Here is a 19740-nt window from a genome sequence, read left to right as displayed (position 1 = left end):
TATAAAGATAGATAAGTTGAATGATAGAGGAAGAGATCAACATATAGATAAATTTCTTAAAACATCATTTGGCTTTAAATCAATTTTGCTAAATTCAGAGCATGTGGATCTATATCCTATGTGTACATCAAGCCTTGTATGAGGGCTCTTGAACTAAAAGGGGTGAAAAGCCAATAGACTAATTATAAATAATAGTAGAAACATTGGTTAATTAAGCTGTGTATCAATACTAAATCATTTTTTAAAAAATCAGGTGATATTAGCTATTGTTAAAAATGGTCTTGCATTTCCAGACCAGAAGTAGGTAACTTGTCTTCCATCTAAACAGTGAATTATTATTCCTGATAAACAAAATGCTATTTAGAGATTCTGGTCTTTCATCCAAAAGAAGAGATGGTTTGTGGGTTAATTTTAAAACAAATTGTTCTGCATAATCTCAAATACAATTATAATACTTGAAGGTAAGACTGACCTTATACTTTGATCAATTTTAATTTTCCTTAATTCAGTTTTAATTGTATAACTGTTGTGCAGTACTTAAAACAAAAAAAAAATTTCTTATATATAATGCCTACACAACTTTGGACTTCTCAAACTTTAAATATTAAAAATATATTTATTGTTATTTTACAGTATCTTTTCACAGAGATGCTATAAAAAGTGTTATGCCTATTTTAATGATCAACCGAATAAACAAAACAGTGTTTTCTTTGCAGAGTTTGAATGTGGGCTAGAACACATCTTTTATTTTTATAAAAATGAGACCTTATGTCTCACAAATATACTGGCTAAATAGAAAAACAAAACATTTGCTTGCACAACCTTAGGATACTTAAACAATGAACGATAACAGCACACTAATCATTTTCTTTCATATTTTGTATGAAGATTTGGGACTTTGTTAAAAGCATATCAACTGGTAGTACTAAAATAAAGTTGTGTAGGCATTATATATATTTTTTTTCTTTCTACATAGGATTTTAAGTACAAATCCATGATTAATGATGATTTAGGTTTTATCGTATCTTTGTATTTGCCTTTGGAGTCCTATTTGCCTTTTCCCTCCATTGCTGGGGGGTGAACCCAGGCCCTCGCACCTATGAGGCAAACAGTGCCACAGAGCCACTCTCCCAGGCTCTTCCTTAACACACATTACAATGGGGGTCTTTTCTTTTTTTTTTTTTTTTCTTGTTAAGCACTTGGGGAATTTTGCTGAGGTTAATCTCACTAACTTTTAAACCTGGCAAAATTTGGAGACTCCATAGACTTTCTATTTAACAAAAAGCATCCTTATCAACAGGACATGGTGAAATGATTCCATTTTCCCTCACAAATTCCTTCTGAATTTGCACCACATTCATGCTCATTGCCGGGAGCCCATGCACTGCCAGGGTAACCTCTCTTTTCTGTCTGGTGAGTGGCATCAAGATGAACTGTCGGAGATGGTGTATTGTGAATAATGGATAAGTGAGAGTCCCCTGACATAGGTTTGATGGCTATAAAATATGAGCTTTGTGATTGCCCTTACATTCGCACTCCAGGATTGACTGAGGGAATATTATTTCTAAATGCCAACCTAACTGAAATTGTGGAGAGTTTCAGTAGGTGCTTCTCTTATTAGTGCTTGAAGCAATTACAGACAGAATGGGTCAGTGCAATTTTCCTCTGGCAAAGGGAAAATCTTTTCTTGTGACTACATTTTAGCTATTCAAATTCAAATTTGGCTTCTCATCACAAATGTTCTGTTTGCGAGACACACTGCAAATAAGTAGCACCCCCACCCCTGATCAGGTTGCATTTCCAGTGGGGTCAATGTAATTCATTGCTGATAATATGGCATTAAATCAACAGGTAGAATCAATTTGCCTTTGACATTGTAAGAATTATTTAACTTATTGGCATCCTGATATATTATGTATTTTTCTTTTATGTCCCTTTGCTAATGATATAGTCTCTTACAGCACTATAGAAAATCTGATCTAAATCAGTTTTAAGGTTTACACACACAATAGACCTCTCTGAATGAATGAATTTTCCATGAATTCAGAAATATCAGAGGGGAAGCATTATATTCCATTTTTCAAAAAAGAAGGCAGGATTGACTGCAGTAAGAGAATCTGAACTGGAGAGGAAACAGAAATACATGTACAAGGGTTTTGATAATTCCAATTGACTGTCTTGAATAAAAATTTCTTTTCTCATCTTGTTGTTTTATAGTTAGAATGTCAGCCTCAAAGCTTTATCTATGAATGCTAAGGGAAAAGAAAGTACTGTGATTAGATAATGCCAGGTTAAAGAAAACTTTACAGAAATCTTCCTAGTGAGAAAAACAAAGATAAATTTTTGATTTTTTTATAAGACCTATTAAGATTAGAAGTCCCCACTGACCATTGGAAAAAGGAAAATTATCCAAATCACTTTGTTTATCCTGATATGTACGCAAGGGTAGGCACCAAGGCACCCACCATTACAGATCTCTCTAGATCAATTTCCCCAAATTAAAACTCCAGAAAGGTTGTGAAAGAGTTTGTGTGTGTATGTGTGTGTGTGTATATGTGTGTGTGTAGAGAAAGAGTTGTTTAAACATCTACTAACTGCTACATGTTGAAGTTATAATTCCAAATAGCAATTTTCCAATAAATGAAATAATTTAAAATAGATAATTTTCCTTAGTAGAATGAAAACCACAGCTACTTACCTAACCGCTCAATTGAATAGTATCGTTGCTTGCTGTCCACACGCACCGTCTCCGCATAAGGACTCCCAACGCCATAACCAATAATGTAACCGCGGACAACAATGTTCGGGTTCAAGGGAGGGGTCCAACTCATGATGATGCAGTTGGTCTGGGGCCTCACATGGAGTGAGCTTGGCTGGTCAGGGACTTGAGACTCTAGGGTTCAAAATGAGGTCTCGTTAGCATATCTCAGAATACAGTCTGTAGCATGGCAAAACTTCCCATTTATGCAGGACCATATCATCTTGCAAAGATTTTCAAGTAATGCATCCCTTCCTGCCCAAGGCCCTCCTGTTTTTCAGCATGTGCTACATTTCCAGCTGTAATTTGACTGTCACCAAAATTTTTAGCCATAAGTGGATACTGTGTCCCTTTCGCAGGACACTGCAGCATCATGTATCTTTATTCTAGAAGTTTCTTCTCTTGGTTCATTTCTTTCTTAGGTATCATTAATAAAGAGTGGAATCAAGGCAGATATAAGAATAATAAAAAGGAAAATGAAATATGAAAAATTGTCTGGCCCAATATTTACTCTGATTTAACTAAAAACAAAAAAATAAATGTACTATTTCTTTCTTAAGAAATTGGAAGTTGAAACAGTTTAGGGCCATGATCTGTTCAGCATGATTAGGATGATATTTGACTTGGTGTTTACAATATCTGTGAAAAATGTATTATTATTAAAAGAAATAAGACTGTGGCTTGGATCAAAACCACCCAGGCTTTGAAACTGAGAAAATTTAGTTTAATACCATAATCTATCATTTATTAGCTGTGTGTCCTCATGAAATTATTCAGTTGCTCTGAGTTTCCCTTCAAATTAGGTTGGCATCCCACATAGTGATTGACTCCAAGCTCAAGCTCAGGATGTAATGAAAAGCAAAGTCAAAGTCTGACTAGACACAAGCTATGAAAGTGTTAGATGTCTCTTGTCCTCTCTAAAGCTCAGTTCCTCAGGTGGAGAATGCGGATAAAGTTGGTTATTTCATACGGTGCTGGAAAGATGTATTGAGATAATGCCCAAAACACTCTGATTATGAATAGTTCCTAAATTCTCAACTGAAGATAGGTACTATTTTCAGTTGAGACAAAATGTACATACCAGCCTAATACACATTTTCTTTAAAGGGGTTAAAGGTTAAATATTAATAATATTAATATTAAATTGACATTCTGACTTTTACCTTGTCATTCTTCTCTATGATTATGTCCTAAATGTATGATACATTTTCTCAACACTGATCATTATTCCATTAGTAAACATTTATATAGCATCTTCTCTCTCTGGGCTAAGGTAGATACTCATGATATTGAGGACACCGAGGAAAGTGAACCCGGCAGGTACTATTACAGTTTCTATTCAAGTGGGAAATATTGGCAAGTAAGAAAGGTATCATTAGACTCTGAGAAATAATTTGATAGGCATAAGGGATACTTAACTGACTCTTTGAAAGTCAGAAAAGTCTTGTAGGAAAAAAAGAATAAGTCCACCCCAACTTCAGTGGTCCTATAAGTGATTAATGTAGTTCCTGGTAATTAATAGATACTCAAAAACATAAGTAATTTGAATCTTATTCAAATTATTATATTCATTATTTCTTTCCCAACCAAAAATGTCTGAAGTTAACATATGGTAAATTATGTGAAGGAACTTGATGACTAAGGGGAATATTACAGCACATTTTTCTCCTGATATAATAGCATATGCTGACACAATTCCCTCCACCAACTTTATCCATATTCAACATGCAGGCTTCTAGATTATGGGGTGAAAGAAAAAAAATGTGTTTTGTTAAAGTTTTTAACGTGGGTAACAACAGTATTTCAAAATATTCTAAAGCTATTATGCCAAAAGAATTTTCTAAAGGTGGTTCTGTTTTCCTTTGATGCCCCTTTGTGAGCAGGAAGGGATAAGCTATTATTTGCCCTAAAGAAGCCTGTGATATAATATGCAAGGGCATCATAAAAAATTATGTCTCCAAACATGGGTATAAACCTTTATGGCAGCAACACAATGTTTGTGAAGTATTTCCCACTATAAACCCTAAGTAAAAGTAATAAAAGAGATGAAAGGGATGGATTAATACTTCCCAACCCTATTTCCACAGTCTCTCCAGCGTCCTTGAAATGTAATGGGCTTTACAATCAATTCTGTTTAACATATTTGAAGTTTTGCAATAACCTTTGGAACAACAAGATAATCTGCTTAATCTTAAGAAACCAAATGTTACTCAGATTGTGAGCATTTATGGCTTCCTAAAATAATAAGAAGGTGTAATGTTTGAATGACAATATTCAACATTTTTTTGGAATAAAAGAAACTATTAAAAATGGTTTCTGAACAATGAGCATTTCTCCTTATTTCTGCAAACCACAGAATAGTTCTGTAGGTTACCTAAGTTAGTATCCACAGAATTGCATCCATTGGAATTCTAAGCAAAGCGTGGAAATGAGTAAAACAAGAGGCTCTTGAACAGGAGCTATCGCTATATTCTTTGATGCATAAAAATGGTTTTAACCCTAGATGCAAATATCAAAACCAGTTTAACGAATTAAAACAAGAGTGTTAGAACATAAGAATATACGTTGTCCTTATATCTGAATATTTTATGGGCTCTTATCACTCAATGAAGTCACAGGGCCAGGAGAACAGTAACCATTGAGTCAACATTAGAACTAAGCCATCCATAATATATGGCCTCATTATATCAATAACTAGGCCATGAGATGGCCCATAATCCAGAACAGCCCCTTCATGCCTACCTACTGAGTTCTCAATATAAATATAGAAATAAATTTTTTTATGCTATCTGAGTGAATTTTCTGTAACACAGATGATCTTATAGGTTATGAAAGTGATTATTACTAAAATGAACTATAAAATATCAATTTAGACATTTTCCTGTGGAAGGTTAGTGACATGAGTACTCCTTATTTGGGATCTGAAACTTGAATTTGCTACTCAGAATTACATGAAAGATTTTACAAGTATTTCTAGCACAGTGATTACATACATAAAATAGAGGAGTATTAGGGTAATTATTGAGATAATTTGAAACCAAACGTAAGCACATTTTGCCCGAAATACCCAAGTTAATGATGCACCAAATTTTTAGTGTAGTCTGAATGATCAAGATAACGAAGTCAGCTGACAGCTGTGATTAAGTTATGGAATTATGGAATCTCTCTTTGGCTTATTTTGATTTTAAAGGACATATGCTTTTCTTTGAGTGATGATTGCAGGTTTCTACTAGTGATTAATGTTCAGATGTAGTACTCTAGCAAATTCATTAGATTTATCCTTGTGACATTTCAACAATTACTGTGCAACTCTAATACCTCAGTCATAGTTCTGGATGTTGAGGGAAGGAAGACAAAAATAAACAAACAAAAAAACAAATAAATAAGATGAGCTTTTGATAAGATGTGCTGATGAGACAATAAATGACTAAGCAAGGAAGGTCCCCTGGTAGAGTTCAAGGCTAATGACCAGATAGAGTCAGCCTTATAAATATGATGAGCAGATTTAAAGCACAGGGAACAGCTCATGTATAGGCCTACTATAAGAATGACTTTGGTGTTTTCAGAAATCAGTGAAGGTCACAATGCCTGGGACATAGAAGGTACACAGGAAAACAGAAACAGTCCAGAGCCAGCTGCTGGGAATGTAAAAGGGTGCTGCTCCTATGAAGAGTAGTCTCAAAAAATCTAAAACAGAATCACCATAGGATCTTACAATTCTCCTTCTGAATATATACACAAAGAAACTGAAAGCAAAAACTCAAACAACTAATTGCAAAACCACATTCATAGCAGCACCTTTTACAATTGCCAAAAGGTGAAAAATAACCCAAGTGTCCATAAAACAACAACAACAACAAAACAAAACAAAACACTGTGGCCTATTCATAAAATCGGTCACCATTCAGTCTTGAAAAGGAATAGATTTTTGACACATGCTGAAATATGGGTGAGTCTTAAGGATGTTAACTGAAATTAAGCAGAGACAGAAGGACAAAAGCTGTATGATTATACTTATATGATGCACCTGAGTTGTTGAACTCACAAAGACACTCAGTAGAATGGTGGGTGCCAAGGGCTGGGGGCAGGGGGACAATGGGAAGTGATTGTTTAATGGGTGCAACATTTCAGCTGTGCCAGATGGAGAGTTCTGGGGATGGATAATGGTGCTGGTCGCACAACAATGTGATTGTACTTAATGCCACAGGAATGTACAGCTAAAAATGATGAAGATGGCGAATTATGTTGTCTTCATTAACACAATTTAAAAAATCTATCAGGGAAGGGACGGTGGGAGAAAGAGAGTGAAAAGTCAGTAACCAAGTTACTGTGAGCAAGTCAAGCCAAGGAAAGTGTGAAGGCTTAGTTAGAGAGATGGGTTGAAAGCATTATGAGATCCCATCTTACTCCCCCACCCTGGTCAGGAAAGATCACCCAAGATCTCCTCATGGTACTTAGAATAATATCTGGTGAACATTTGTGGATGGTGCAGTTGAATTTGTCTGGGTGGCTGTGGGAAGATGAGGGAAAGTGGACAGATAGGACTTTGGGGGTGTAGACTGTGAGCAGCATGGAAAAAGGAGACCCAGTCACAATTTGTAGGCCTCTGCCTTGGGCAACTGGAGCGTCTTCATCTTGATGAGGAGAACAGACAAGTTCTTCTGGGTCATGTTCAGTTGGTGACATCAGGCAGGGAGTGGGATATGTAAGCCTGGGGCTTGGTGAAAAGATCATGGTTAGAAATACAGATGTGGAAGCCACCAGCTTCTGGATGGCATTTAAAATAAATGCATACAAACCCTGTTAATCTATGTGTGCAAATCAGCAAAATACAAAGAACATGCTATGGCTCTGTTCAAAAACCCCCAAAGTGTTACCATGTTGTAAGGACAGGTTCTTTACAATGGCCTGAAAGGCCACCTGGGATCCAGGCCTCTGCTCACTTCCCTCTCCGACCCTCCTATTTCCCTTCCTTTCATTATCTCACTCCAGCCCTCTGCTCCTCACCAAACACTTCACTGTTCTTCAAAAATGGCAAGCTTATGCTGGCCACAGGACATCTGCACTTCCTGGGCCTCCTGCCTGGCAACTTCTTCTCCAGCTACAGTTATCACTCTTACTCCTCTAGGTTTTCCTTATTTAATTTTCCATCACAGCCTCTCCTGATTACCCTATTTAAAACTATAACCCTGGCCTCATCACTCCTGAACTGCTTCCCTGTTTTGCTTTTCATAGGATGTATGGCCAATTACTGTACCACTTCTTTAATGTGGTTATTTCTCTTTCTAACACCAGTACCTATAAAATGCTCAAAAATATGGGAATAAAGTCTACATGTTTTATAAGTTTCAACACTATTCTCATTATGTATAGCTGTCATTTTATATGTATAATTATATATGTCATTATATATGTACATGCATGCAATACTTATAATCACATGTTTATATACACATATATTACTCTATGTACATGTATACATATGCACATATACTTAATAAAACTTTGTATAACTGTATCCATTAAAATAAAAATTTTAAAGGAGGGAAGGAACAATTTAGGAATGAAACAAGATAAATACATAGTTAGGGAAGTTTATTTTTCCCTCCTGGTGGTTAAAAAGATTGGACTCTGTTGGCTCTTGCTAATGAAAACAAAGTGCTATGTACCATCTGTGAGGCATGGCACTGCCAAGCGGTGGCAGGATGTAGGTTTTTTTGACAAACACTCACATATTTGCTCTCCACTTAGTTACTGCATTTTGTGGGTCATTTTGTTAGAGTTTTATTCTGGTCTTCAGCAGCCAATCACATAAGGCAACTGATACACTCAGACTCTGTTTGTGAGGGCAGGTCTGGTACCAATGTGCCACCATTAAACACTGTGAATCCTAGGTTTTCATTCCTGTTCTTAGTAACAGCAACAGTTACTATTTATGATACCTAGTATGCATGGTCACACACAACATTTTTAATGGATGTTATTTCATTTCTGGTGGAGTCTGCACTCGTAGCTATTCTATAAATTTTATATGAATTAAGTTTCTACTTTTCATCATTAAGGTTTGTAATTTTATCTCCATTTTTATCTTTTATTCACTTTTAATATATGTTTTCCTTCAATCTGAACTATTTTAGGTTAATAAATGATATTTAATTTTTTTACTTTACTTTTAGCTACTTTCATTTGCCTAATTTTACTTTATTATTGCTTCTAAAATTGAAAAAAAAACACCTAGGAATTCAAGGGGACTAGAAGAGTAGTCAATAGTTTAACAGGAGTTTTGACAAGTTTACTACTTTAATACCACAATGAGTAACAATTCTGCAAAAATGTGTCTCATAGATCTAAGTCAATCAAACTAGTACATCTAGGGATAAGGAATCTCTTTTCTCACATGTCCTCCAATTTCTGTCCATGACATGTGACTCCCAGTGACAGCAGAAGATGCTGACATCGAGATGTTTCCTTGGGGCCAGTAAACAATCAGACCACATCTTGAAATCATTCTATGGAATCCACATATACATAATGGCCATGGCTCACACTGATGGTGACTCAATGGGAGGTAAAAGTAAAAGCCAGATAAAAGACCTTTGATGTACTGCCCCAAGTTTAACTCTAAAAAGTCAAGAAATTCTTGCTTTCTGTGATTTTCTCCTTTATAGAGAAACTACAGAATCCAAATTCCAGATGGGTAAATTCAGCCCCTCCTTGACATTGGAGGAACATGGTTCTTGATTTGACAGGAACCTCTAGAAAGTTAAAATACCTGTAGGGTAACAGGTTGGCATATTAATCAGAATTCATTAAAACATGCAATGAAGTATGAATGGATCTCACAACCTCCTGAGTTCTTGAAGTAGTGGAAGGACCTAAGCCTGTTAAAACAAACACTCATGATGTGGCTTTCTAGAAGCTGCTGTGCAAACAGAAGCCTATCAGAGTCAGGGAGGCTTGTCTCACTATAGGGTCCAGGGACAACAGCTCTGGATATCTTAAAACTCACTAGAACCTGTTTCTTTCATGATGCATTTAATTAACTACTTTATATTAAAAAAATTACAGATCTTTAGTAATTCAACTACAGACCCAATTCTGAATTGGGAGTGTGGGAGTCTTAGTCTTTGTCAAATCATGTATTAAATGAGTTCTTCAGGCTTATCCTCCTCCAAGTGTATTCAAACCTCAATTCTCAAAACCACATACATATTAGTTTAATTTGCTCTAGAACCAACAAAAGCACCACTATAAATAAAATACAGAATCAAGATACTTCCTAGAAAACTAGGACTTTATTTTTAATTTCTAAGCTAAGGAAAAGGGGATACATTCATATATTTAAGAAAAACATTAAAACACAGAGCCATGAATATGTCTTGCCATCATTTATCTATGATCTCTTTTTTGACTCTCAGAATGGAAATCAATGGAGAATCAAACTGCAGTGTGTTGTATGCATTTCACACAAATATCCAGCTACGAACATCTACGTGATCACCCTGCACTTAATAATAATTGAGCATCTACTATGTAGCAGAAACTGTGCAAAATACTGAGGACTTCAAGATGAGCATGGTCTTTGCCACTAGTCTACTGAGAATGTGATGGATATTATGATGACATGTTCCAAAAGGACTATGAGGACTTAGATGAAAGATATCTGAATGAAACTCAGACAAGAAAAAGCTTCTAGAAATAAAACATCATTGAGTTTTAAAGGAAAAGTAGGTTTGAAATATATGAGAAAAGACATGGATACTCCGGCAGAATGCACAAGGAATCCAAAAACTTGAGACTCAACACAGCTGAGGAAGTGCACCTGGGTGGTACTGCAGATCAGCAGATCTGGCTATGAAAAGACATGTTGGAACAGTATGGAGTCTAGAGAGCAGGGGAGAAAACCAGTACCAAGAAAATAGGCACAAAGGTACTTTCAGGTGACAAGTGATGGCAGCCTGATAGGAGGCACGGTGGTGGGCTTGGAGCAGAAAGGATGGACTCCATACCCATGAATGAGGCAGAATCACAGACCTAGGGGACTGCATGGGTACTTGCAAGTGTGAATTGGAGAAGGAGAACAGCAAAGTGGCTTCCGGCTTAGGTGGCCTGTGGATACCAGAACCATCCCAAAGTGGAAGACACAATCAGTGAAAGAGAAAGTGCACCTGAGAGATCAGCTCCCAGCTTCCAATTGTATGAGAGGTTTTAGGTCCAAGCCCTACATCTCCATTGTATTTGAAAATACCGAAAGAAAGAAGCAATGACAAAATTCTTTACAACCCCTGATGGCCTTTCTATATTTGAATTACATAAGAAGGAGTCACTTGATCCTCATTGGCCTTCCAAATCCATCACTGGAACCAACAATTATCAACTTGTTCCATGTAAGAGGAAAAAACAAAACAAAACAACAACAGCATTTTGCATTTTAACAAAGCTGCTGGCCATAGACACAACCCCCTTTAATGAAAAATCTGCTAAGTGGTCAACTTGTTTTTCTATTTATTTTTCAAATATACCAAGTTTCTGCCTTCTATGTTCTGTTATACTGATTTAATTATGTATTCCTCTGCCAGACAGTACTACATTGATTTTCTATCAGGCTTTATAGAAAACGTTAATTATACTTTTAAAAAACTTCTTGGAATTCTTCTACATTGTCTTTCTGATTGAAATTACATTCAACTAATCATTACTTTTAGAAGAACTCACACTGACATGATGTTCACATTTACCATCCAGCAACAAACATAGGTATCTATTTGTTCACAATTTATTTCATATTTTTTAAATAAAATGTAATGTTTTTCTTCATATACATTTGTTTATATCTTGTTCAATTTGGTCTCAGCTGTTATATTTTATATTGCCTATAAGTGCAGTTCTTTTTTAATGATTAAAATATTATTACTATAAAAAGCAACACTTTTGTATATGTATCTTGACGATTATGACATTATTAAATTTTATAATAAGTTCTAATAGTTTTGTAGTTCTTGGAATTTCTGCATATGCTACCATGTCATGTGTAAAATAATATTTCTTTCCTTTTATAATACAATACTGTGATTTATTTGTTTCTTTTTTTTTAACCAAAACTACTATGCTCTTATGAATAACAGAAATGGTAGGAATCTTCTCAGGCCTGTTTGAATCCAACATAAAATATATTTAGTATTTCACTATTTAACATAATAATTGCTCTTAATTTCTTGAAAAAAACTAACATTTTGAAAACTCATTTATATTCCTATATTAATATGAATTTTTAAAAAAATTGTTGATGACTAATTTTACAACATGCCCTCTTGCATCTGTTGATAGAATTATGAGACATCCTTCACAATTATTCCTTAATTAGATGATGAACTTTTAAGATGTACTAAATACATGCCCTCATTTGTATCAGAAATGAAAACATCTATTCCCTGTATGGTCATGAACAAGGAGAAGCTTCATGAGTCCAACAGTAAAAGTGTTTTCTTTCATACTGTTCTTAGACTCTGAGTATTTTATATAGCTCTCAGAGAGAACTGCAGTCAAAGTGTGAGATCTAATTTGTCAAAACCAGCAACAAAAACAGAACTGCTAAGTGCCCTGTTGCCATTCTCACAGACAATTCTTAGGAGAAATCACTAAGCTGGCTCTACTCTTGCTATTCCTCAGGGTTGAGGTAAAGTCACTTCCCCAACATCACACAGTGAGTAGATCAGTATTCAAGTCTAGTCATTAGGACATCAGAACACACACACACACACACACACACACACACACACACGTATTATATATAACTGTTTTTAATTACATAAGAAGTGATTGGTTCACCCAAGCAAGTCATAAGGGACATTCTATGAACAAATAGAAAGTTTCCTGTGGCCAAGGAAAGTACTTGAAACTTTGAACATTTGTACAAATCTGTACCATCCTTTGTTCATTATAGTTCAGAGATTCTAAACACCATTTTCCCAAGAATTGAAGCAGATTTACAATTGCTTCTAAAAATTAGTTAGGGCATTGCCTCCTGTTTTCCTTGTGTAAGCTGAAATCTATTGAATCATACTAAGGGGCTGAGTTCTTCAACTATATGATGGCATAGTTGCTGTACCATTGATTCCCCAAGCCTGTCGAGGAGCATCCCATATTGTCACAAATGGCTCTTACCAAAGGTCTACAAGAAAAAAAAAATTCTTTCAAGACATGGTGTTTACAAACCAAATCCCATATTGACATCAAGCTAAGTTGACAGAAGAAAATATTATTTTGGTAACTGGTATAATCCCCACTCCCTTCCTAATTCTGAATTTTTTACTTCAATTTATTTCAAGTGTTTGTCTTTGGCTTTCACATAGAATTTTACCAAAATTATACCAACAAATAAAACTTCTATATTTGTTAAAAATAACAGTCCATTTTACAAAACACCCAGTATTTTTAATCTAATAGGTAAAACAGTAAACCAGGTTGCCTATATACTGGGCTCTAAAATTCTACTCCAGATTTAATATGATTGTTTTCTTGGACCAGTCTGTTACTTGCAAGTATGTTTTTACAATTCCAAACATATTGACTATCATATTACTATTGATTGCTAGTTTAATTATATTGCAATCAATAGATATGTTTACTGTGATTCAAGAACTTTAAAATCCATTTCTTTATAATCAAGCATAAAATATCCCTTGGATGCTTGAGAAAAACTTGATGTTTTAATTGTATGTATATAAATGACAGATTAATCTTCTGTATCCTTTCATATTTTCCCCAACTAAGGAGAGAGGAGTATTAAAATTTCTGAACATGACACTAAAATTTTTATATTATTTGCAACTTATGAAAATATAGAAATTAAATAGTTAAACAGGCTAATAATTTAAATGACACCACAAGAAATAACTAAATAAAACCAAAGGTTTGGATAATCTAGGACATTCTAGAGGACAAACATTCAGACCTTCCAATAAGTTAGAGTAGGATAAAGTGATTGTGGTAGATTAAGAGATTTGAGAGCTATAAAAACTACATGCAATGTGTTGTCCTGGATTGCATTCCAGTTTGTAAAAATGATTTGTTAAGTATAATTTTGGGGTACCTGAGGAAATTCTAATATGATCAGAATATTAGGTAAGTTCATGATCAGCAAAAAGAAAAACAATTAAAAAACTAAGTTTGAAAAATAGCATGTAGCATATATTATTTCAAATAAACATATTTATCTACTTATTAAATGTTTCATGTATGTATAAACATATTTATAGATGTGTATAAAGACAAATTCAGAGAATATGAATTTTAGTTATAAAAAATGATAATCTGATAACATCTGGCAGTGAGACTTTGGTCTGTATTTTCTAATGGCTAAGGTGTATATTTTCTGCTTCTGAAATGATCAGAGTATTCAGATGTTACAGTGAGCTAGCTGCTTATCTATAAATAACTGTCAAAGTTTTCTTAAATAGTACAAATGTGTATAAAAAAAGCCCTATGTTTATAATTGCCACATATTTCTACGATGCATATATTGCTGTAACATAATACTTTTATCATGTGTTATGATCCTCTAACCTTAAAGATGTTTTTGGTCTTAAGAAAATTCCTAATGAAAAGTTTAGCTGGGAGTGGTGGAGCACTCTTGCGATCCCAGTGGCTCAGAAGGCTGAGGCAGAAGGATAACAAGTTCAAAGCCAGACTCAGCAACTTATCAAGATCCTATCTCAAAATAAAAAAGAAACTTTGGATTAGGCAGAGGGGAGTGAAGGGAAGAGAGGGGATATGGAGATAGGAAAGATAGTAGAATGAAACAAACTTTATTGCCTTATGTAAAAATATACTACACCACTGGTGTGATCTTGCATCATGTACAACCAGAAGAAAGAGAAGTTATACTCCATTTAGATATGACGTGTCAAAGTACATTCTACTGTCATGTATAACTAATTAGAACAATAACAACAACAAAAGTCTGGGGATGTGGTTCAGTGGTTAAGCTCCCCTGGATTCGGTCCCCAGTACCAGAGACAAAAACAAAAACTACAAAACAAAACAACAACAACAAAACCCTACATTTCCTTTTTTGGGGAGATGTTTGATATTTTCCCCTTATCTTTATGTTCGACTTTCCCATCTATTAATATTTTAGGTGTGCCAATTGTAAACACAATGGATCTGCATGCCTTTAAAATCCCAAACAATAACCTGTACTTAAACTAATAAGGTTAACCCATTTAATGGTCTTATCATAATAGGATTTTTTCCACCATTTTATTATTTAATTTTTTTTTTTAGTTACAAATTGTTATTTTTCCTTTTGGATGATGTCATTTGAACAGGCTGAAAGTTCTCCTTCCCCACATTGCTTTTTTTTTCTCCTCTCCTGGATGACACACTCTGCACTGCATCCTGCAGGCTGTTGATGATTTCAATTCTTCCCTCTCATCTTAAAATCTAAAGTGAACCGTATTTCTACTTTTCACAAGAACAGCACAAAACCCTCAAATCTCTCTGGTCTTCTTACCAACTCATATGCATCCATTCTTTTTACCCTTCCAAATATTGTTTTTTTATATTATAATTTTTTGATGTGCTTGTAGGGGACATTATTTTGCTTATCATTTTCCATTCTTTATCCTTCTCTCCCTTCCTCTATCCCTCCCTCCTTCCTTCCTTTCTTTCTATTTTCTTTTTCTTTCTTTCTTTTTCTTTTTGTACCAAGGATAAAACCCAAGGACACTTAGCTTTTTTAATTTTTAATTTTGAGACAGGATCTCACTAGGTTGCTTAGGGGCTTCACTAAATTGCTAAGAGTGGCTTTGAATTGTGATCCTCCTGCCTCAGCCCCACAAGCTGCTGGGATTATAGGTATGCACTACTGTGCCTGGCTGCTTATGGTTTTCTTTAATATTCAGTCTGTTTTCTTCTTCTTCTTCCTTTTTTTTTAAAGAAAGGTACTTAACATTATTTACCAAAACATGGTTATGTTAAACACTTATTATTTTTTAAATGTAAAATGTGTTTCTGTGTCTCTTTTTCCTTGAATAATTATTTTAGTTGAATGTAAAATTCTAGGGTGGTTTTAATTTTTGTATGTATTTTGAAGCTATTTTATTGTTCTCTGGTATAATTGTTGCTAGTAAGTTTTCATCACTTTAATTGTGTGCTGAATAAGTAATATGGTGTCAGGGTCATTTTAAAATGTTTTCTTTTCCTTGTCTTTATTTTTGGTAGTACCCAGTATCAAAGGTAGAACACTGCTCTTGAATCTAACAATTCAAATTTCATCAATTTTGAAGAATTCTTACTGCTCATCTCTTTTTTTTTTAAATTTTTTATTGTTGGCTGTTCAAAACATTACATAGTTCTTGATATATCATATTTCACAATTTGATTCAAGTGGGTTATGAGCTCCCATTTTTACCCCATATACAGATTGCAGAATCACATCAGTTACACATCCATTGATTTACATATTGCCATACTAGTGTCTGTTGTATTCTGCTGCCTTTCCTATCCTCTACTATCCCCCCGCCCCTCCCCTCCCCTCCCCTCCCCTCTTCTCTCTCTGCTCCCTCTACTGACATTCGTTTGTCCCCCTTATATTATTTTTCCCCTTCCCCTCACTTCCTCTTGTATGTACTTTTGTATAACTCTGAGGGTCTCCTTCCATTTCCATGCATTTTCCCTTCTCTCTCCCTTTCCCTCCCACCTCTCATCCCTGTTTAATGTTAATCTTCTTCTCATGCTCTTCGACCCTACTCTGTTCTTAGTTACTCTCCTTATATCAAAGAAGACATTTGGCATTTGTTTTTTAGGGATTGGCTAGCTTCACTTAGCATAATCTGCTCTAATGCCATCCATTTCCCTGTAAATTCTATGATTTTGTCATTTTTTAATGCAGAGTAATACTCCATTGTGTATAAATGCCACATTTTTTTTTATCCATTCATCCATTGAAGGGCATCTAGGTTGGTTCCACAGTCTAGCTATTGTGAATTGTGCTGCTATGAACATCAATGTAGCAGTGTCCCTGTAGCATGCTCTTTTTAGGTCTTTAGGAAATAGACCGAGAAGGGGAATAGCTGGGTCAAATGGTGGCTCCATTCCCAGCTTTCCAAGAAATCTCCATACTGCTTTCCAAATTGGCTGCACCAATTTGCAGTCCCACCAGCAATGTACAAGTGTACCCTTTTCCCCACATCCTCGCCAGCACTTGTTGTTGTTTGACTTCATAATGGCTGCCAATCTAACTGGAGTGAGATGGTATCTTAGGGTGGTTTTGATTTGCATTTCTCTGACTGCTAGAGATGGTGAGCATTTTTTCATGTACTTCTTGATTGATTGTATGTCCTCCTCTGAGAAGTGTCTGTTCAGGTCCTTGGCCCATTTGTTGATTGGGTTGTTTGTTCTCTTATTGTCTAATTTTTTGAGTTCTTTGTATACTCTGGATATTAGGGCTCTATCTGAAGTGTGAGGAGTAAAGATTTGTTCCCAGGATGTAGGCTCCCTATTTACCTCTCTTATTGTATCTTTTGCTGAGAAAAAACTTTTTAGTTTGAGTAAGTCCCATTTGTTGATTCTAGTTATTAACTTTTGTGCTATGGGTGTCCTATTGAGGAATTTGGAGCCCGACCCCACAGTATGTAGATCGTAGCCAACGTTTTCTTCTATCAGACGGCGTGTCTCTGATTTGATATCAAGCTCCTTGATCCATTTTGAATTAACTTTTGTGCATGGCGAGAGAAAGGGATTCAGTTTCATTTTGTTGCATATGGATTTCCAGTTTTCCCAGCACCATTTGTTGAAGATGCTATCCTTCCTCCATTGCATGCTTTTAGCCTCTTTATCAAATATAAAGTAGTTGTAGTTTTGTGGATTGGTTTCTGTGTCCTCTATTCTGTACCATTGGTCCACCCGCCTGTTTTGGTACCAGTACCATGCTGTTTTTGTTACTATTGCTCTGTAGTATAGTTTGAAGTCTGGTATCGCTATACCGCCTGATTCACACTTCCTGCTTAGCATTGTTTTTGCTATTCTGGGTCTTTTGTTTTTCCATATGAATTTCATGATTGCTTTCTCTATTTCTACAAGAAATGCCGTTGGGATTTTGATTGGCATTGCATTAAACCTATAGAGAACTTTTGGTAATATCGCCATTTTGATGATGTTAGTTCTGCCTATCCATGAACAGGGTATATTTTTCCATCTTCTAAGATCTTCTTCTATTTCTCTCTTTAGGGTTCTGTAGTTTTCATTGTATAAGTCTTTCACCTCTTTTGTTAGGTTGATTCCCAAGTATTTTTTTTTTTTGAAGATATTGTGAATGGAGTGGTTGTCCTCATTTCCATTTCAGAGGATTTGTCGCTGATATACAGGAATGCCTTTGATTTATGCGTGTTGATTTTATATCCTGCCACTTTGCTGAATTCATTTATTAGCTCTAATAGTTTCTTTGTAGAGCCTTTTGGGTCTGCTAGGTATAGAATCATGTCATCTGCAAATAGTGATAATTTAAGTTCTTCTTTTCCTATTTTGATGCCTTTAATTTCTTTCGTCTGTCTAATTGCTCTGGCCAGTGTTTCGAGAACTATGTTGAACAGAAGTGGTGAGAGAGGGCATCCCTGTCTTGTTCCAGATTTTAGAGGGAATGCCTTCAATTTTTCTCCATTCAGAATGATGCTAGCCTGAGGCTTAGCATAGATTGCTTTTACAATATTGAAGTATGTTCCTGTTATCCCTAGTTTTTCTAGAGTTTTGAACATAAAGGGATGCTGTACTTTGTCGAATGCTTTTTCCGCATCTATCGAGATGATCATATGATTCTTATTTTTAAGTCTATTGATGTGGTGAATAACATTTATTGATTTCCGTATATTGAACCAGCCTTGCATCCCAGGGATGAATCCTACTTGATCATGGTGCACAATTTTTTTGATAAGTTTTTGTATCCGAGTGGCCAGAATTTTATTGAGGATTTTTGCATCTAGGTTCATTAGAGATATTGGTCTGTAGTTTTCTTTCTTTGAAGTGTCTTTGTCTGGTTTAGGTATCAGGGTGATGTTGGCCTCGTAGAATGAATTTGGAAGTTCTCCCTCTTTTTCTATTTCCCGAAGTAGCTTGAAAAGTATTGGTATTAGTTCCTCTTTAAAGGTTTTGTAAAACTCTGCTGTATACCCATCCGGTCCTGGGCTTTTCTTAGCTGGTAGTCTTTTGATGGTTTCTTCTATTTCCTCAATTGATATTGGTCTGTTTAGGTTGTCTATATCCTCCTGACTCAATCTGGGCAGATCATATGACTTAAGAAATTTATCGATGCCTTCACTATCTTCTAATTTATTGGAGTATAAGGATTCAAAATAATTTTTGATTATCTTCTGTATTTCTGAAGTGTCTGTTGTGATATTGCCTCTTTCATCCCGTATGTTAGTAATTTGAGTTCTCTCTCTTCTTCTCTTCGCTAGCATGGCTAAGGGTCTGTCGATTTTGTTTATTTTTTCAAAGAACCAACTTTTAGTTTTGTCAATTTTTTCAATTGTTTCTTTTGTTTCGATTTCATTAATTTCAGCTCTGATTTTAATTATTTCTTGCCTTCTACTTCTTTTGCTGTTGTTTTGCTCTTCTTTTTCTAGGATTTTGAGATGAAGTATGAGATCATTTATTTGTTGGTTTTTTCTTTTTTTAAGGAATGAACTCCAAACAATGAATTTTCCTCTTAGAACTGCTTTCAACATGTCCCATAGATTCCAATATGTTGTGTCTGTGTTTTCATTAATCTCTAAGAATTTTTTAATTTCTTCCTTGATGTCTTCTATAACCCATTGATCATTCAGTAACCTATTGTTCATTCTCCAAGTGATGTATTCTTTTCCCTTCCTTCTTTTATCGTTGATTTTCAGTTCCATTCCATTATGATCAGATAGGATGCATGGTATTATCTCTACTCCTTTATATTGTCTAAGAGTTTCCCTGTGACATAATATATGATCTAT

General features: G+C 35.2%; 1 protein-coding gene across 3 annotated transcripts in view; it reads right to left on the bottom strand.

Annotated features, from left to right (window-relative positions):
* Dcc (DCC netrin 1 receptor) overlaps positions 1 to 19740 on the bottom strand; it is a 1097715-nt gene that overhangs the window by 161875 nt on the left and 916100 nt on the right. For all 3 annotated transcript variants that reach the window (XM_046419457.2, XM_058571333.1, XM_058571334.1), the window contains exon 15: positions 2699 to 2893. In XM_046419457.2, the coding sequence (XP_046275413.1) occupies positions 2699 to 2893 (195 nt within the window). The remainder of the gene's footprint in view (positions 1 to 2698; positions 2894 to 19740) is intronic.

The sequence above is a fragment of the Marmota monax genome, unplaced genomic scaffold (assembly GCF_021218885.2).
Source record: "Marmota monax isolate L192 unplaced genomic scaffold, Marmota_monax_Labrador192_F-V1.1 WCK01_AAM20220418_F8-fsc00088, whole genome shotgun sequence".
NCBI lineage: Eukaryota > Metazoa > Chordata > Mammalia > Rodentia > Sciuridae > Marmota > Marmota monax.
Note: the sequence above shows the minus strand (reverse complement) of the source record. Positions and strands in the feature narration are given on the sequence as shown.